General features: G+C 38.7%; 2 protein-coding genes and 1 pseudogene across 2 annotated transcripts; all 3 read left to right on the forward strand.

Moving 5' to 3' along the window:
• The first annotated feature begins 1,572 nt into the window (after positions 1–1,572).
• On the forward strand, positions 1,573–2,478 carry LOC140820448 (oxygen-evolving enhancer protein 2, chloroplastic-like; annotated as a pseudogene).
• Positions 2,479–10,827: 8,349 nt separating this feature from the next.
• Positions 10,828–11,292, forward strand: LOC140820449 (uncharacterized). Its single transcript, XM_073180729.1, has one exon. It carries the CDS (start codon positions 10,828–10,830, stop codon positions 11,290–11,292), a length of 465 nt encoding a protein of 154 aa, XP_073036830.1.
• Positions 11,293–18,941: 7,649 nt separating this feature from the next.
• Positions 18,942–19,919, forward strand: LOC140820451 (uncharacterized). Its single transcript, XM_073180730.1, has one exon. It carries the CDS (start codon positions 18,942–18,944, stop codon positions 19,917–19,919), a length of 978 nt encoding a protein of 325 aa, XP_073036831.1.
• Positions 19,920–21,481: the final 1,562 nt, after the last annotated feature.

The raw sequence follows: 21,481 nt of genomic DNA on the forward strand, positions 1-21,481 counted from the left end.
GAACATGAGATCTTCTTTTTCTTCCTTTGAAATGTTGGCATGCTCTTTTCCTTGTTTCTTTTGATGCCAACAATCTCTTTGAGAATGATTAGGAATCCGGCATCTAGTACACTTGACACGAAAATCTTTCGAATTGTGATTATCTTTCTTACATATGATGCAATAAGGACCATCATGAGAATTTTTTCGCACCTCACTTCTTTGTTCATCTTTTCCTCGATCATTTCTCTCCCACTTTCCTTTGCTACTTTGACTTTTATTCTGCCATGAATTCGTTGAAGTTCCAAAATTATTCGGTTTCTTATCAGAAAATCCGACTTTGGGTTGAAATGCCTGCTCCAAAGGTTGTTTTGATGACTGATTAATTCTTTCTTCATGTGCTTGAAGAGAGCTCATCATTTCAAACATCGATAAGTTTGAAAGATCTTTCGATTCTTCGATTGCTGCAACACAATGATCGAACTTTGGTGGTAAACTTCGCAAGATTTTCTCGACCACTCGTTTGTCTTGAATATTATCTCCAAGGCTTTGAATATTATTCACAATTTCTGCAACTCTGGAGAAAAAACTTCTGATATTTTCGCTTTCCTTCATCAAGAGATTATCGAAATCTCTCCATAGAGATTGAAGCTTGATAGACACAACTTTATCATTTCCATGAAATTCTTGTTGCAAGACTTCCCATGCTTCTTTTGTTTTTCTTTTGTTGAATATTCTAGGGTAGATAGATTTACTAACCCCTTGCTTTAAATATCGAAGTGCAGTAGCATCTTTCTTCTGATCTTGTTTGTATTTATTTTGTTGATCTTGACTCCAATCTGCACCATCTTCGGTAGGTGGTTCTGGATAATCATTTTCAATGATATCCCATAAATCTTCGGAGATGAAGAAATCCATCATTTCGGTGCTCCAATAATCATAATGCTCTCCTTCAAATATGGGTACCTCTGTCGAAGAATATTTAAACATTGTGATTTGCAAATTTCCAGCCATTGCAATATGTATCGCTAGTGTAACAAATGAAAACAAAGTGAACTTAGTAATTTCTTCTTTGCGGGACCCGTGTAAGAAGGCTATGATTGCAAGAAATTTTTTTTTGGTAATTGTTTCGGGAGTGATCCTGATGAAAGCAGGTGCTTCAGGAGGTTGAAGACAAAATTGATAGGAATCAACTCCTTCAGCCAGTAAGGCTTCCAACCACTTCAAGGGGCCGATTTCTGTAGTTGTATGTACTTGGCTGCTACGTGCAAGTACAACTTTTGAAGCTCTGATACCAAATTTGAAGGGCACAGCGGAATAAATTTTTGTAGTAGGAATTCAAGTGATGCAATACACTTGATTATATTTTTTGGATTAGAAAATATGAAGATTACATAAGCATATTTATAGACCAAGTCTTACAATTTTCTAGGCTTATTAACTCCACACTTTAACTAGTTATTAAACTTTCTAGATGACTTTCAAAGTACTAGAAAATATTCTAGAATGTGACTTTAGAAATTACAAATTATTTTAACAATGCATGCTCATTGTCGTAAATCAAATTTTTTTCTGCATAACTGACTCCTATAAACAAATGATGATGATATACATATTTATGTATATATATGCAGCCAATATATTTGGACAGCCAAAGATAAACACAGAGTACATAACTTACAATGGTGATGGATTCAAGTTAGCAATTCCCTGAAAGTGGAATCCAAGCAAAGAGAGGGAGTTTCCAGGTCAGGTGCTGAGATATGAGGACAACTTTGATGCCACCAGCAATGTTTCTGTTATCATCACCCCCGCTGACAATAAATCCATCACAGACTACGGTCCCCCTGAAGCTTTCCTTGCCGGAGTACGTAATTTACTATTTAGGCCTTCATTTTTATACATCCATAATTGCTTTATATATTCTTTTGATGAAAACGTAATTTAGACGATTCTGGCCGGTAAGCTTATGCAAAAGTTGTATCTTAAATTTTTCAGGTGGACTTTCTTCTGGGAAAGCAATCCTACTTTGGTAAAACTGATGCAGAGGTAAAGATCACTAGTTTTGTACAATGACACGATTTCTAAATGTTCCCGGTTACTAGTTTTACGATCAGATTTTGTTTTTTTCAGGGTGGATTTGATTCGGGAGCCGTGGCGGCTGCCAACATACTGGAGACATCGACCCCGGTGATTGGTGGGAAGCAATACTATTTCTTGTCAGTTTTGACACGAACAGCGGATGGAGATGAGGGTGGAAAACACCAGCTGATAACGGCTTCGGTGTCGGATGGAAAGCTCTACATTTGCAAGGCTCAGGCTGGAGACAAGAAATGGTTCAAAGGTGCAAGGAAGCTTGTAGAGGGTACAGCTAGTTCTTTCGGCATTGCTTGAGAAATTAAAGTTCATATTGGTGTATGCAATTTAACCAAAGTATACGACAGTTGAGTCATTAAATTTGTTTCAAGTTAAATTTATTGATTTATGTTCCGAACCCAACACGTCAACATGTGAACGGGTCGTGATAATTATCTTTGGCGGTTGTATAAACTGTTCATCCTACAACATCGAGCAATCATGTTCGAACTGGCATAAGTACTCTTAGGTTGAATGATATGCCACAACTGCAACTCGGATCAAAATTTCTTTTTATCAATTCCACCTCAATCAATAAATTCCAAATTTCAAATTTCAATAATCTTTTAGACGGGTGTATTCAATGTAGGAGAATTATTGACTTTAATGATTTTTGTAGATTTTAAAAGTCTAGATGTATTCAATTAAGACTTTTGCATACTCTATAGAAGTCTAGTGGTATTCAAAATAAACTTTCATAGAGTTTTAAAAAGTCAATTGGTATTCCACATTGACTTTTTAAAACTCTATAAAAGTCTAGAGGTATTCAACATTGACTTTTTAAAACTCTATAAAATTCTAGAGGTATTCAAATTTTCAATATACTTTTAATAACTTCATGAAAAATTCATTAATATACAAATATTAAATCCTAAAGTACAACTATAAATGAGTTAACAGCGCAATGAATATCTAGCTAGAGTAAGACGTGTATTTTCCTCAGTTGCACATACAATATCACTATTATTACTCAAAGATATATCACATCGTTATTGAATTCATTTGTAATTTTTGATATACTAATGGTTTCAGATTCGATCGGAATAAGTTGAATGGACCGTACTGTACTCTAATCATAACTTAATGTTCTTGCAGACACTATCAGAGATACATATCAAGAGGTTGTTGAAATAATGAGGATAATTAGGGTATGCTCGAATAAGAATAAATGTTATTCAAAAATACAATGAAGTTGTGAACCCACGGCTAGCTGTATCCCTAAATAATTGAGGGTCACACACGTATCGGATTATGTGTTCCCGTTGAGATAATAAAATTCAAAGTGTTGAATTTGACGACTGTAGTTTGATGGAGATAAAAAAAGATTGCATATAAATTAAGTTATAAGTTGATTCCATGAAATGGAAGATGTGGAAGTGAGATCAATAGTTAAGCAAGCGAGGAGAGTAAAACAATTTATTTTAGTGAAAGAGTTCACAAAATTGGAAACAGCCAAAAATGGATATATGTAAATTTTTATATTCGAAATTTCAATTTTCTTTATTAGCAAAATTTTTACCCCTCTGTACATCGGCGTTGTCTGATCGTCAATCGTTTTATAATGAGTTCACAATTATTTATCGAGTAAATTTCTATTTTACTAATTAAATAATTATATTATTAGTTGTTAAGAAATTATTATTACCCTAAAGTTTTGGTGATTGAGAAAATCAAAATAGCATCAACTGTTTCAGGATACAGCTGCTATCTATCTTGTATAACAGGAACAACTCAACCGCTTGGATTTCAACCGCTTCAGCAGAAGAGTTTCAACCGTTACAAGCTTTCCAACTGGCTGTTCAAAGATTTCAACTGCTTCATTAAAGAGCTGTTCATTGTTCACTTAATGAAAGACATTCAATACAACAAAAAGGCTAAAGACAACAGATTTTATCCGTTGTCGTTGAGCGCACTGGATTTTGACTAAGCCTTCTCGAATTAGCGACTGTTTAAGATATACCGTCGCTAAAATTTGCGACGGTTTTCAACTAAACCGTCGCTAATTTTTTAAATAAAAAAATTACTTTTATAATTTAATAAATCTACTAAAAAAAACTTACAATCTGACTAAGCTAATAATATTCATGATCTTATCTAACATTTAAGAATTGAAGCGAAAAAACTTACCCAAAATCGAAACTAAAATCGTCTAAGAGAGGATTTTTTTTGGGACGGTGTGGATGAAAAATGACCAAAAACGTGAGTATTTATAGACAATTTGGGACAATTTTTGGTAAAACCATCGTTATTACCAAAGGTTTTTTATTAAACCGTCGCTAAAGCAAAAAGCGACCGTTTTTGTTTAAACTGTCGCTATTAAATATTCTCCAAATCCTTCGTTAATTGACAACGGTTGCCTAAAATCGTTGTCGTTTCTCCAAAAATCACGCTAATAGACAACAGTTTATAAACCAAAAAAACGCTAAAAGACAACAGTTATTTTTTTTGTCAAAGAGAACGTGTTTTAGAAAACCGCTGTCTTCGCTTAAAAAAATTCTCAATAACAACAGTTTTCACTAAAACCATTGTTAAAACGTAAAAGACAATGGTTTTACAAAAAACCGTTGTCTTTTAAGTATTGTGTATTCAGTATTTTCTTGTAGTGATTCTCTGACCGGCTCAGGACATTCAATTGTTTTGCACCGCTACAAGTCAACCATGTCCTGCATCATTCCCAATAAAGATATTCATTTATGTCACTATCCCAAACCGGAAAGATTGCTTAAATATCATACAAGCTCTGATGAAGCTAACAGTTACTACAAAAGGAGGCTCAGTAGCAACTTTTCAAAGGAACGACATTCAAAGCTACACAAAGAAAAAATAACATTAAATGTTTAAATGTTGCAGCTGATAGTGACACATCATTTCAACGCTACAGGTTTATGTTACACATCTTTTTCGATCGCTGGAACGATAGCTTATAAAAAAAGAGTTGAAGAATACAGGAATTAGATCGATCAATTAAGATAATACAAGCTTTTCAAACCGCGTGATTGACACATCATTAAGATTGCATAATTCAAGATTTTGAGCGCACTTAAAGTTCATATACTTCATCGCTCATCAAGCGCAGACTAAGCAGAAAGATCTTCGATCATTCAAGGGTCAACTTCGTGCTACTGAAAACATATTGTTTCTTTACATCATTAAACTTTGGTTATTTTATTTACTAAGTTGTCTGGAGAACTGGGAGTTTTTAAACATCCAGAAGTATAAAGTGATTACTAAGAGTTCCAAAACAGACATGGTGATAAGTCTTAATTGAAATGGGTTGTTGCAACAGTTTGTAAAGCCAAAGTATTTTAGTGGAATCTTTCCTAAAGAGGAAGAAGGGATGACATAGGAGTTTTATCTCCGAACATCCATAAAAATCTTGTGTCTTTACTTTCTGCAAGTACTTACATTTTAAATTGTTTCTTGTTAACAAGCCAGTCAACCGGTTGCAGCTATCATTAGAAATTTTGAACTGTTCTCCGCAATTTTCAAGTGGTTCATATTTCTAACCGTTTGAGAAAAACTTTCAACCACCTAAAAACGATTCAAAACAAATTTTAAAAACAACTATATTAAAGGGTTTATTCACCCCGCCCCCCCAACCTTTTTCCAATCCCAACAGTAGTGGAGACTAATATGTACAAAATTATCATAGAATATTCTAGAGGAGCTAGAATTAATTAATTAATTAATAATTGATCAGGAAATTAAAATATTTTTATTTATTTTATATATTTCTATGCATACATATATATAAAAATATATGTTTATATATAGATATAAATATTTAAATATATATCATGCATTATCAATAGTTGACTTTACATGAAATTTTCAAGAAAGAAATTACAACATGAGAGTTTTAAATAATGAAAAAATAAGGAATCATGATATTATTAGAATCCTAAGAGGACAGTGATGTTGATAACACAAGAAGAAACACATAACAATTACATCAAAATCTCTCCCCCTTCTTCAAGAAATTTTCGGCCACCACTTATTTTAGAGGGATAAATTTCAGCCACCGTCCTTCCACCATACTGTATGTGAGGATCCGGAATTTCTCAGAAAAACATGTAAGTAATAAAACTCAAAATGAAGTTCAAAATTTTAAGCTTAGTTACAAAACTCAACTATAAACTTAAACTTTTAAGCTAACATTGCTCGAGAAAGTAACTTTAAAGCTCGAGACTGGCTAAGAAAGGGATCTATACTGTAAGAAAACGCAACAATTGAAGAGTCATCATCCAAGGAGTAAAACCCCAGCTCATGAACTCAAGATTTCAGCTCAAGAAAACTCATATCTCCTTGTCCTAAAAAAACAAAAAATGGAGCTAGGAGAATAGCTAAAGGATTGGACATATTTATGACCATTGAGTTAACGAAGAAAACGAAATAAAGGAGCTAAAGTTTTGGACAAACTTATTGTGCAAGAGATGACCATTGAGTTAACCAAGGAAAGATCTAAAGGTTTAGACAAACTTATTATGCAAGAGATGACCATTGAGTTAACCAAGAAAGGGAGCTAAGGAAAAGCTAGGAGGCTTGGACCATTTATTGTGCTACAAAACTCACACCAAAAAGCTCCGACAAAAGCAATCAAAATTCGGCCAAGGCAAGGAAAGAAAAAGGAGAAAGCTTCGTGCAGTTCGTGTGCTCAGAAATTACGTCAAGGTGCTGCTTGATTAACGTCATAATTTTCTCAAGTAATACGTTGAAGTGCTGTCCAATATTTGGAAGAAACTTCGTTCACGAATCAAGCAAATTTTCGGACCATGTCTTCGAATTTCAGTGAGTGGGTTTTTGTTACGTATTTATTTATAATTTTAAACTTGAATATATTTATCATGAGATGCATGTGTGTGTCTCCACTCCTTTCGAAAAATACAGTCTTTCCTTTTAAAATTTTGTTCGATGATATGCTATTTCTGGTTTTTGACATTCTTTGATTTCGCTGTATTCGTTCAAAAATCTGATTAGCTCTGTTCGATAAATTTGAATTTTGTGATACATTGTTACAAATCGATTTGAAGAGGGACGATAATTGTAAATATGTCTGGCCCGCATCAGTAGGTATAAAACTGTGTTCTGGACCCCATTAGTTGCTGTAAAACTGTGTTCTGTCTGACCCCCATCAGTGGGATAAAACTATGTTCTGTCCTCACCCCTTAGAGGACAAACATATTGGGGACAATTTGACCATAGAAATGAGATGAGTAGCAGTGTTGTGTTTGTTCTTATTTGCTTCTGATTTGTTTCTGAATTGCTCTGAATCGTCTGATAATCTTTGTCTCATAATTAATTCGATTCTGTTATGATAAGTCAAAAGTAATAAGTTTTGAAAGTTTTTTTAAATAAATGCTTTAAATATTAATATCTATATGTATATTTGGAAATCGATCGACCCCCCACTTGTTGAGTATTTCCCAAAACACTCACCCCTTACAACTTTCAGATAAGAATGAAGAGCAACTGAATGAGGAGGAACAAGAAGCTTTCAAGGGATGGTTATCGAATGTCAAGATCAGAAATCAAGATTTTTACCTTTTCTTTTGTTTAGTTTCTGCATACTTTGATGTAATTTTTATTCTATTGTCATTATATAGACAATATTTTGTTATATGAAATAGACTAGTTTTTGGCAATTTGCTACGAGGCTTAATTGTTTTAAAGTAATTATTAAACAATGCAGGTTGTCACCGACGCCTCGGTCTTGGGGTGTGACATTTAAGTGGTATAAGAACCACCAGGTTCATAATCCCGCCGGTATTTTGATAGACAAAATTTGGCGAAGCAAAAGCCTAGTTCATTCCGACCTGAAACGAACTTTCATCCTTCTCTAATTCTTGAGAACTCAAAATATATCCCTTCAATCGTTCTACAAATTCTTAGTATCAAAATTTCCACGATAACTTTGTTTCCATTTTTGTGTCTTTCTATCCTTTATACAGTACTAATATTTTACCTCGATTTATTCAAGGAAATGGCTACTCCACGGACTCGTGCTCAAGCTGCCCTTCATATGCGACAGCTCACGATAGATAATCAAGCTAGGGAAATTGCGACTTTGAAGACTCGATTTCCTAGAGAGAAACTAGAGAAACAAGAACTTATCGAGGTCAGAAACATAATTGAGATGGACGTGCAGCGACTCACTCATCATATGAACTTGGCTGAGAGCCAACTTCTTTAGATACCTACTGAATCAGCCCGTATCGAGCGCCTAGCTACACTGAACAAGGACTTGCTAGAGAGAGTGGAGACAGAAAGAGACCGTGCAACTCGGGCTTTTTAGCATCAAGAAGTTTTAAAAAACAAGCAAGAACGATACATTGCAAAGATTAATAGCGCCATGGATAGGCTTCAAGACCAGAATAACTATTTATTCTGGTGGTAGAGGACATGGAAGAAGATAGGCTTCACGACAGCGATAGGGACGACGAAGATGTGATAGACTAGGCTAGACTGGTATTATGATTGTAATAAAAATATGTTTTGAAAAGCACCAAGTGTAATAAATTATTTATGAAATAAAACTTTATTATTAGCCTTAAATTGTCGCAGTTACATAGAAAAATTTATGAGAATTTTATAAACCTGTCAATAAAATTATTTTCTTTTAATCTTTATAGGAAACAAACATGGATCCTCAAAGCGTTGTAACCGGACTCCAAAAACAGCTCCAGGAAAAGGAAGTAGAAATTAAAATATTGAAAGATAAAAATGAAAAACTTGAGAGGGATAATTATCAACTAGACGGAAATAATGTATGCATGATATAGGACCTTCATCAGGCTAGAGAAGAAGAGAAATGACTGTGCGATGACGTTAGACGCTATGCTGCTTATCACCTAGAATCAGAACGTCAACACGATAGCACAAAAGAAAAGTTGGAAGCAATTCAAGGAAGAATTTTGGCAGCAAATGATCGAGAAAACAAGCTTAACAACGCTAGCATGAACTCAATGAGGAAGTAAACCAATAAACAATAAAAGAGCTTCAAGACCAAGTGAATAACCTCGATGACCACAATACACTGTTGCAAAACCAAATTGATCAACTACAGAATGATATGATCAATATGGAAAATCTCAGGGACGAACTCGAAGAGAACCCTATGGAAGAAGAAAATGACGAAGCTGTAGGGGATACTGAAGTGATAGACGAGTAAAATGACTCCTAGGATAAGAATCGATTGTATTTATGTCAATTAGGGTAATCATTTTGATATTAAAGACTGGTTGTATGAATTTCAAAAAGTAATGAAAATATTTCAGTCGAGAAGACATGATGGTAATAGCTACTATTTTAGCCACCACACTGCAAGGAATTGTGAACCCAATTTCCAACGCCATCCAGCCACCGCCAGAACCACAACCTCGTGGCATCAAGTATCACTATGAATCCCTCCGAAGGAATCGAGTCCCAACCTTTGATGGGAATCTTGATCCAGAAGTCAGTCATAAATGGCTTAAGAATGTTGAAACCCAACTTCATTTGTTGGAAATACCTAAAGAACTTAAAGTGCAAGTGGTGACGATATTTCTAGAAGATCGAGCATGCAAGTGGTGGGAAACAGTGTCATCATCTTTGGCTGAAGTAGATAAGATCACATGACAAACCTTCAAGAGAGAATTTTTGAAGCAATATTACCCAGCAGAATTTCGTCTGCAAAAGTTGAGCGAGTTTGAAAGTTTCAAACAAACATAAAACATGACGATGATGGAATACACATCAAGGTTCAATGATCTGGGAATCTATGTTCAAACCATCAAGTAAAATGAGGCCTTAAAAATGCACCGTTTCAAGAAAGGGCTGAGCAGCCGAATTCAATCTGCTTTGGCTGTATTCCGACCAACAACTTTCGCGAATTTAATGTGCGTGGCAATGAGCGTAGAAACGGATATCAATCATTGTGAAGAGGAGAACAAAAACAAGAGGCCCTTCATCGGTCATTCTGCTCAAGGTGGTCCCAAATTCAAGATGCCAAACCATTCAAGCGGCCCCTCAAAAGGAACCTTTAGCAATGCTGGCAACAAAGAAGGGAAGTGGTGCGCTACTTGTTGGCAGAATCACATCGGGAAATGTTATAGGAAGACAGGTGCTTGTTTCAAGTGTGGAAAGGTAGCACATCAGATTAAATATTGTCCTAAGAAAAAAGATAAAGGGACCAGACCTCGAAAACCTAATGAAATAAAGCATAACGCTCGAGTGTATGCTATAATTGTAACCCCGCGGAGTCAATCAAAACGAAAAAGAAAATACACCATCACCACCTAGGGTGAATCTCAGTCGAGAAGACATGATGGAAATAGCTACTATTGTAGCCGCCACACTACAAGGAATTATGAAACCAATTGCAAACGCTATCCAGCCACAACCTCGTGGCATCAAGTATCACTATGAATCCCTTCGAAGGAATCGAGTCCCAACATTTGATGAGAATCCTGATCCAGAAGTCAGTCATAACTGGCATAAGAATGTTGAAACCAAACTTCATTTGTTGGAAATACCTGAAGAACTTAATGTGGAAGTGGTGACGCCGTTTCTAGAAGATCGAACATGCAGTGGTGGGAAACCGTGTCACCATCTTTGGCTGAAGTAGATCAGATCACATCGCAAACCTTCTGGAGAGAATTTTTGAAGCAATATTACCCAACAGAATTTCGTCTTCAAAAGTTGAGCGAGTTTGAAAGTTTCAAACAAACATCGGACATGACGGTGATGGAATACACATCAAGGTTCAATGATCTGGGAATCTATCTGCAAACCATCATGTCAGATGAGACCTTAAAAATGCACCGTTTCAAGAAAGGGCTGAGCAACCGAATTCAATCTGCTTTGGCTGTATTCCGACCAACAACTTTGGCGAATTTAATGTCCGTGGAAATGAGCGTAGAAACGGATATCAAGCGTTGTGAAGAGGAGAAAAAAAACAAGAGGCCCTTCATCGGTCATTTTGCTCAAGGTGGTCACAAATTCAAGATGCCAAACCATTCAAGCGGCCCCTCAAAAGGAACCTTTAGCAATGCTGGCAACAAAGAAGGGAAGTGGTGCGCTACTTGTTGGCAGAATCACATCGGGAAATGTTATAGGAATACAGGTGCTTGTTTCAAGTGTGGAAAAGTAGGACATCAGATTAAATATTGTCCTGAGAAGATAAAGGGACCAGACCTCTAAAACCTAATGAAATAAAGCCTAACGCTCGAGTGTATGCTACAACTGTAACCCCGCGGAGTCAATCAAAACGAAAAAGAAAATACACCAACACCACCTAGGGTGAATCTCAGTCGAGAAGACATGATGGAAATAGCTACTATTGTAGCCGCCACACTACAAGGAATTATGAAACCAATTGCAAACGCTATCCAGCCACAACCTCGTGGCATCAAGTATCTATATGAATCCCTTTGAAGGAATCGAGTCCCAACATTTCATGAGAATCCTGATCCCGAAGTCAGTCATAACTGGCATAAGAATGTTGAAACCAAACTTCATTTTTGGAAATACCTGAAGAACTTAATGTGGAAGTGGTGACGCCGTTTCTAGAAGATCGAACACGCAGTGGTGGGAAACCGTGTCACCATCTTTGGCTGAAGTAGATCAGATCACATCGCAAACCTTCAGGAGAGAATTTTTGAAGCAATATTACCCAGCAGAATTTCGTCTTCAAAAGTTGAGCGAGTTTGAAAGTTTCAAACAAACATCGGACATGACGGTGATGGAATACACATCAAGGTTCAATGATCTGGGAATCTATCTGCAAACCATCATGTCAGATGAGACCTTAAAAATGCACCGTTTCAAGAAAGGGCTGAGCAACCGAATTCAATCTGCTTTGGTTGTATTCCGACCAACAACTTTGGCGAATTTAATGTGCGTGGAAATGAGCGTAGAAACGGATATCAAGCGTTGTGAAGAGGAGAACAAAAACAAGAGGCCCTTCATCGGTCATTCTGCTCAAGGTGGTCCCAAATTCAAGATGCCAAACCATTCAAGCGGCCCCTCAAAAGGTACCTTTAGCAATGCTGGCAACAAAGAACGTAAGTGGTGCGTTACTTGTTGGCAGAATCACATCGGGAAATGTTATAGGAAGGCCGATGCTTGTTTCAAGTGTGGAAAAGTAGGACATCAGATTAAATATTGTCCAGAGAAAAAGGATAAAGGGACCAGACCTCGAAAACCTAATGAAAACAAGCCTAAAGCTCGAATGTATGCTATAACTGTAACCCCGTGGAGTTAATAAAAACGAAAAAGAAATTACACCATCATCACCTAGGGTGAATCTCAGTCGGGAAGACATGATGGCACTAGTTACTATTGTAGCCGCCACACTGCAAGGAATTATGAACCCAATTGCCAACGCTATCCAGCCACAACCTTGTGGCATCAAGTATCACTATGAATCCCTTCGAAGGAATCGAGTCCCAACCTTTGATGAGAATCCTGATAAAGAAGTCAGTCATAACTGGCATAAGAATGTTGAAACCAAACTTCATTTGTTGGAAATACCTGAAGAACTTAATGTGGAAGTGGTGACGCCGTTTCTAGAAGATCGAACACGCAAGTGGTGGGAAACCGTGTCACCATCTTTGGCTGTAGTAGATCAGATCACATGGAAAACCTTCAGGAGAGAATTTTTGAAGCAATATTACCCAGCATAATTTCGTCTGCAAAAGTTTAGCGAGTTTGAAAGTTTCAAACAGACATCGGACATCACGGTGATGGAATACACATCAAGGTTCAATGATCTGGGAATCTATGTTCAAACCATCATTCAGATGAGACCTTAAAAATGCACCGTTTCAAGAAAGGGTTGAGCAACCGAATTCAATCTGCTTTGGCTGTATTCCGACCAACAACTTTGGCGAATTTAATGTGCGTGGAAATGAGCGTAGAAACGGATATCAAGCGTTGTGAAGAGGAGAAAAAAAACAAGAGGCCCTTCATCGGTCATTTTGCTCAAGGTGGTCCCAAATTCAAGATGCCAAACCATTCAAGCGGCCCCTCAAAAGGAACCTTTAGCAATGCTGGCAACAAAGAAGGGAAGTGGTGCGCTACTTGTTGGCAGAATCACATCGGGAAATGTTATAGGAATACAGGTGCTTGTTTCAAGTGTGGAAAAGTAGGACATCAGATTAAATATTGTCCTGAGAAAAAGGATAAAGGGACCAGACCTCTAAAACCTAATGAAATAAAGCCTAACGCTCGAGTGTATGCTACAACTGTAACCCCGCGGAGTCAATCAAAACGAAAAAGAAAATACACCAACACCACCTAGGGTGAATCTCAGTCGAGAAGACATGATGGAAATAGCTACTATTGTAGCCGCCACACTACAAGGAATTATGAAACCAATTGCAAACGCTATCCAGCCACAACCTCGTGGCATCAAGTATCTATATGAATCCCTTTGAAGGAATCGAGTCCCAACATTTCATGAGAATCCTGATCCCGAAGTCAGTCATAACTGGCATAAGAATGTTGAAACCAAACTTCATTTTTGGAAATACCTGAAGAACTTAATGTGGAAGTGGTGACGCCGTTTCTAGAAGATCGAACACGCAGTGGTGGGAAACCGTGTCACCATCTTTGGCTGAAGTAGATCAGATCACATCGCAAACCTTCAGGAGAGAATTTTTGAAGCAATATTACCCAGCAGAATTTCGTCTTCAAAAGTTGAGCGAGTTTGAAAGTTTCAAACAAACATCGGACATGACGGTGATGGAATACACATCAAGGTTCAATGATCTGGGAATCTATCTGCAAACCATCATGTCAGATGAGACCTTAAAAATGCACCGTTTCAAGAAAGGGCTGAGCAACCGAATTCAATCTGCTTTGGTTGTATTCCGACCAACAACTTTGGCGAATTTAATGTGCGTGGAAATGAGCGTAGAAACGGATATCAAGCGTTGTGAAGAGGAGAACAAAAACAAGAGGCCCTTCATCGGTCATTCTGCTCAAGGTGGTCCCAAATTCAAGATGCCAAACCATTCAAGCGGCCCCTCAAAAGGTACCTTTAGCAATGCTGGCAACAAAGAAGGTAAGTGGTGCGTTACTTGTTGGCAGAATCACATCGGGAAATGTTATAGGAAGGCCGATGCTTGTTTCAAGTGTGGAAAAGTAGGACATCAGATTAAATATTGTCCAGAGAAAAAGGATAAAGGGACCAGACCTCGAAAACCTAATGAAAACAAGCCTAAAGCTCGAATGTATGCTATAACTGTAACCCCGTGGAGTTAATAAAAACGAAAAAGAAATTACACCATCATCACCTAGGGTGAATCTCAGTCGGGAAGACATGATGGCACTAGTTACTATTGTAGCCGCCACACTGCAAGGAATTATGAACCCAATTGCCAACGCTATCCAGCCACAACCTTGTGGCATCAAGTATCACTATGAATCCCTTCGAAGGAATCGAGTCCCAACCTTTGATGAGAATCCTGATAAAGAAGTCAGTCATAACTGGCATAAGAATGTTGAAACCAAACTTCATTTGTTGGAAATACCTGAAGAACTTAATGTGGAAGTGGTGACGCCGTTTCTAGAAGATCGAACACGCAAGTGGTGGGAAACCGTGTCACCATCTTTGGCTGTAGTAGATCAGATCACATGGAAAACCTTCAGGAGAGAATTTTTGAAGCAATATTACCCAGCATAATTTCGTCTGCAAAAGTTTAGCGAGTTTGAAAGTTTCAAACAGACATCGGACATCACGGTGATGGAATACACATCAAGGTTCAATGATCTGGGAATCTATGTTCAAACCATCATTCAGATGAGACCTTAAAAATGCACCGTTTCAAGAAAGGGTTGAGCAACCGAATTCAATCTGCTTTGGCTGTATTCCGACCAACAACTTTGGCGAATTTAATGTGCGTGGAAATGAGCGTAGAAACGGATATCAAGCGTTGTGAAGAGGAGAAAAAAAACAAGAGGCCCTTCATCGGTCATTTTGCTCAAGGTGGTCCCAAATTCAAGATGCCAAACCATTCAAGCGGCCCCTCAAAAGGAACCTTTAGCAATGCTGGCAACAAAGAAGGGAAGTGGTGCGCTACTTGTTGGCAGAATCACATCGGGAAATGTTATTGGAAGACAGGTGCTTGTTTCAAGTGTGGAAAAGTAGGACATCAGATTAAATATTGTCCTGAGAAAAAGGATAAAGGGACCAGACCTCTAAAACCTAATGAAATAAAGCCTAACACTCGAGTGTATGCTATAACTGTAACCCCGCGGAGTCAATCAAAACGAAAAAGAAAATACACCATCACCACCTAGGTTGAATCTCAGTCGAGAAGACATGATGGAAATAGCTACTATTGTAGCCGCCACACTGCAAAGAATTATGAAACCAATTGCAAACGCTATCCAGCCACAACTTCGTGGAATCAAGTATCACTATGAATCCCTTCGAAGGAATCGAGTCCCAACATTTGATGAGAATACTGATCCAGAAGTCAGTCATAACTGGCATAAGAATGTTGAAACCAAACTTCTTTTTTGGAAATACCTGAAGAACTTAATGTGGAAGTGGTGACGCCGTTTCTAGAATATCAAACACGCAGTGGTGGGAAACCGTGTCACCATCTTTGGCTGAAGTAGATCAGATCACATCGCAAACCTTCAGGAGAGAATTTTTGAAGCAATATTACCCAGCAGAATTTCGTCTTCAAAAGTTGAGCGAGTTTAAAAGTTTCAAACAAACATAGGACATGACGATGATGGAATACACATCAAGGTTCAATGATCTGGGAATCTATGTTCAAACCATCATGTCAGATGAGACCTTAAAAATGCACCCTTTCAAGAAAGGGTTGAGCAGCCGAATTCAATATGCTTTGCCTGTATTCCGACCAACAACTTTCGCGAATTTAATTTGCGTGAAAATGAGCGTAAAAACGGATATCAAGCGTTGTGAAAAGGAGAACAAAAAAAAGAGGCCCTTCATCGGTCATTCTGCTCAAGGTGGTCCCAAATTCAAGATGCCAAACAATTCAAGCGGCCCCTCAAAAGGAACCTTTAGCAATGCTGGCAACAAAGAAGGGAAGTGGTGACGCCGTTTCTAGAATATCGAACACGCAGTGGTGGGAAACCGTGTCACCATCTTTGGCTGAAGTAGATCAGATCACATCGCAAACCTTCAGGAGAGAATTTTTGAAGCAATATTACCCAGCAGAATTTCGTCTTCAAAAGTTGAGCGAGTTTAAAAGTTTCAAACAAACATAGGACATGACGATGATGGAATACACATCAAGGTTCAATGATCTGGGAATCTATGTTCAAACCATCAAGTAAAATGAGGCATTAAAAATGCACCGTTTCAAGAAAGGGCTGAGCAGCCGAATTCAATCTGCTTTGGCTGTATTCCGACCAACAACTTTGGCGAATTTAATGTGCGTGGAAATGAGCGTAGAAACGGATATCAAGCGTTGTGAAGAGGAGAACAAAAACAAGAGGCCCTTCATCGGTCATTCTGCTCAAGATGGTCCCAAATTCAAGATGCCAAACCATTCAAGCGACCCCTCAAAAGGAACCTTTAGCAATGCTGGCAACAAAGAAGGGAAGTGGTGCGCTACTTGTTGGCAGAATCACATCGGGAAATGTTATAGGAAGACAGGTGCTTGTTTCAAGTGTGGAAAAGTAGCACATCAGATTAAATATTGTCCTGAGAAAAAAGATAAAGGGACCAGACCTCGAAAACCTAATGAAATAAAGCCTAACGCTCGAGTGTATGCTATAACTGTAACCTCGCGGAGTCAATCAAAACGAAAAAGAAAATACACCATCACCACCTAGGGTGAATCTCAGTCGAGAAGACATGATGGAAATAGCTACTATTGTAGCCGCCACACTGCAAAGAATTATGAAACCAATTGCAAACGCTATCCAGCCACAACTTCGTGGAATCAAGTATCACTATGAATCCCTTCGAAGGAATCGAGTCCCAACATTTGATGAGAATCCTGATCCAGAAGTCAGTCATAACTGGCATAAGAATGTTGAAACCAAACTTCTTTTTTGGAAATACCTGAAGAACTTAATGTGGAAGTGGTGACGCCGTTTCTAGAATATCGAACGCGCAGTGGTGGGAAACCGTGTCACCATCTTTGGCTGAAGTAGATCAGATCACATCGCATACCTTCAGGAGAGAATTTTTGAAGCAATATTACCCAGCAGAATTTCGTCTTCAAAAGTTGAGCGAGTTTGAAAGTTTCAAACAAACATCGGACATGACGGTGATGGAATACACATCAAGGTTCAATGATCTGGGAGTCTATGTTCAAACCATCATTCAGATGAGACCTTAAAAATGAACCGTTTCAAGAAAGGGCTGAGCAACCGAATTCAATCTGCTTTGGCTGTATTCCGACAAACAACTTTGGCGAATTTAATGTCCGTGTAAATGAGCGTATAAACGGATATCAAGCGTTGTGAAGAGGAGAACAAAAACAAGAGGCCCTTCATCGGTCATTCTGCTCAAGGTGGTCCCAAATTCAAGATGCCAAACCATTCAAGCGACCCCTCAAAAGGAACCTTTAGCAATGCTGGCAACAAAGAAGGGAAGTGGTGCGCTACTTGTTGGCAGAATCACATCGGGAAATGTTATAGGAAGACAGGTGCTTGTTTCAAGTGTGGAAAAGTAGCACATCAGATTAAATATTGTCCTGAGAAAAAAGATAAAGGGACCAGACCTCGAAAACCTAATGAAATAAAGCCTAACGCTCGAGTGTATGCTATAACTGTAACCCCGCGGAGTCAATCAAAACGAAAAAGAAAATACACCATCACCACCTAGGGTGAATCTCAGTCGAGAAGACATGATGGAAATAGCTACTATTGTAGCCGCCACACTGCAAGGAATTATGAAACCAATTGCGAACGCTATCCAGCCACAACCTCGTGGCATCAAGTATCACTATGAATCCCTTCGAAGGAATCGAGTCCCAACATTTGATGAGAATCCTGATCCAGAAGTCAGTCATAACTGGCATAAGAATGTTGAAACCAAACTTCATTTGTTGGAAATACCTGAAGAACTTAATGTGGAAGTGGTGACGCCGTTTCTAGAAGATCGAACACGCAGTGGTGGGAAACCGTGTCACCATCTTTGGCTGAAGTAGATCAGATCACATCGCAAACCTTCAGGAGAGAATTTTTGAAGCAATATTACCCAACAGAATTTCGTCTTCAAAAGTTGAGCGAGTTTGAAAGTTTCAAACAAACATCAGACATGACGGTGATGGAATACACATCAAGGTTCAATGATCTGGGAATCTATGTTCAAACCATCATGTCAGATGAGACCTTAAAAACGCACCGTTCCAAGAAAGGGCTGAGCAACCGAATTCAATCTGCTTTGGATGTATTCCGACCAACAACTTTGGCGATTTTAATGTGCGTGGAAATGAGCGTAGAAACGGATATCAAGCGTTGTGAAGAGGTGAACAAAAACAATAGGCCCTTCATTGGTCATTCTGCTCAAGGTGGTCCCAAATTCAAGATGCCAAACCATTCAAGCGGCCCCTCAAAAGGTACCTTTAGCAATGCTGGCAACAAAGAAGGTAAGTGGTGCGCTACTTGTTGGCAGAATCACATCGGGAAATGTTATAGGAAGGCCGATGCTTGTTTCAAGTGGGTAAAAGTAGGACATCAGATTAAATATTGTCCTGAGAAAAAGGATAAAGGGACTAGACCTCGAAAACCTAATGAAAACAAGCCTAACGCTCGAATGTATGCTGTAACTGTAACCCCGTGGAGTCAATCAAAACGAAAAAAAAATTACACCATCATCACCTAGGGTGAATCTCAGTCGGGAAGACATGATGGCACTAGCTACTATTGTAGCCACCACACTACAAGGAATTATGAACCCAAATGCCAACGCTATCCAGCCACAACCTCGTGGCATCAAGTATCACTATGAATCCCTTCGAAGGAATCGAGTCCCAACCTTTGATGAGAATCCTGATAAAGAAGTCAGTCATAACTGGCTTAAGAATGTGGAAACCCAACTTCATTTGTTGGAAATACCTGAAGAACTTAATGTGGAAGTGGTGACGTCGTTTCTAGAAGATCGAACACGCAAGTGGTGGGAAACCGTGTCACCATCTTTGGCTGTAGTAGATCAGATCACATGGAAAACCTTCAGGAGAGAATTTTTGAAGCAATATTACCCAGCAGAATTTCGTCTGCAAAAGTTGAGCGAGTTTGAATGTTTCAAACAAACATCGGACATGACGGTGATGGAATACACATCAAGGTTCAATGATCTGGGAATCTATGTTCAAACCATCATGTTAGATGAGACCTTAAAAATGCACCGTTTCAAGAAAGGGCTGAGCAACCGAATTCAATCTGCTTTGGCTGTATTCCGACCAACAACTTTGGCGAATTTAATGTGCGTGGAAATGAGCGTAGAAATGGATATCAAGCGTTGTGAAGAGGAGAACAAAAACAAGAGGCCCTTCATCGGTCATTCTTCTCAAGGTGGTCCCAAATTCAAGATGCCAAACCATTCAAGCGGCCCCTCAAAAGGTACCTTTAGCAATGCTGGCAACAAAGAAGGTAAGTGGTGCGCTACTTGTTGGCAGAATCACATCGGAAAATGTTATAGGAAGGCCGATGCTTGTTTCAAGTGTGGAAAAGTAGGACATCAGATTAAATATTGTCCAGAGAAAAAGGATAAAGGGACCAGACCTCGAAAACCTAATGAAAACAAGCCTAACGCTCGAATGTATGCTATAACTGTAACCCCGTGGAGTCAATCAAAACGAAAAAGAAATTTCACCATCATCACCTAGGGTGAATCTCAGTCGGGAAGACATGATGGCACTAGCTACTATTGTAGCTGCCACACTTCAAGGAATTATGAACCCAATTGCCAACGCTATCCAGCCACAACCTCGTGGCATCAAGTATCACTATGAATCCCTTCGAAGGAATCGAGTCCCAACCTTTGACGAGAATCCTGATAAAGAAGTCAGTCATAACTGGCTTAAGAATGTTGAAACCCAACTTCATTTGTTGGAAATACCTGAAGAACTTAATGTGGAAGTGGTGACGCCGTTTCTAGAAGATCGAACACGCAAGTGGTGGGAAACCGTGTCACCAGCTTTGGCTGTAGTAGATCAGATCACATGGAAAACCTTCAGGAGAGAATTTTTGAAGCAATATTACCCAGCAGCATTTCGTCTGCAAAAGTTGAGCGAGTTTGAAAGTTTCAAACAAACATCGGACATGACGGTGATGGAATACACATCAAGGTTCAATGATCTGGGAATCTATGTTCAAACCATCATGTCAGATGAGACCTTAAAAATGCACCGTTTCAAGAAAGGGCTGAGCAACCGAATTCAATCTGCTTTGGCTGTATTCCGACCAACTTTGGCGAATTTAATGTGCGTGGAAATGAGCGTAGAAACGGATATCAAGCGTTGTGAAGAGGAGAACAAAAACAAGAGGCCCTTCATCGGTCATTCTGCTCAAGGTGGTCCCAAATTCAAGATGCCAAACCATTCAAGCGGCCCCTCAAAAGGTACCTTTAGCAATGCTGGCAACAAAGAAGGTAAGTGGTGCGCTACTTGTTGGCAGAATCACATCGGGAAATGTTATAGGAAGGCCGATGCTTGTTTCTAGTGTGGAAAAGTAGGACATCAGATTAAATATTGTCTAGAGAAAGAGGATAAAGAGACCAGACCTCGAAAACCTAATGAAAACAAGCCTAACGCTCGAATGTATGCTATAACTGTAACCCCGTGGAGTCAATCAAAACGAAAAAAAAATTACACCATCATCACCTAGGGTGAATCTCAGTCGGGAAGACATGATGGCACTAGCTACTATTGTAGCCGCCACACTGCAAGGAATTATGAACCCAATTGCCAACGCTATCCAGCCACAACCTCGTGGCATCAAGTATCACTATGAATCCCTTCGAAGGAATCGAGTCCCAACCTTTGATGAGAATCCTGATAAAGAAGTCAGTCATAACTGGCATAAGAATGTTGAAACCATACTTCATTTGTTGGAAATACCTGAAGAACTTAATGTGGAAGTGGTGACGCCGTTTCTAGAAGATCGAACGCGCAGTGGTGGGAAACCGTGTCACCATCTTTGGCTGAAGTAGATCAGATCACATCGCAAACCTTTAGGAGAGAATTTTTGAAGCAATATTACCCAGCAGAATTTCGTCTTCAAAAGTTGAGCGAGTTTGAAAGTTTCAAACAAACATCGGACATGACGGTGATGGAATACACATCAAGGTTCAATGATCTGGGAATCTATGTTCAAACCATCATGTCAGATGAGACCTTAAAAATGCACCGTTTCAGGAAAGGGCTGAGCAACCGAATTCAATCTGCTT

The sequence above is a fragment of the Primulina eburnea genome, unplaced genomic scaffold (assembly GCF_022965805.1).
Source record: "Primulina eburnea isolate SZY01 unplaced genomic scaffold, ASM2296580v1 ctg105_ERROPOS3636323, whole genome shotgun sequence".
In the NCBI taxonomy this organism is placed as follows: Eukaryota; Viridiplantae; Streptophyta; class Magnoliopsida; order Lamiales; family Gesneriaceae; genus Primulina; species Primulina eburnea.

Bases quoted from the DNA above. Each gene is read 5' to 3' on its own strand.
- LOC140820449 (XM_073180729.1), top strand. From the start codon at position 10,828: ATGACGGTGATGGAATACACATCAAGGTTCAATGATCTGGGAATCTAT.
- LOC140820451 (XM_073180730.1), top strand. From the start codon at position 18,942: ATGGCACTAGCTACTATTGTAGCCACCACACTACAAGGAATTATGAAC.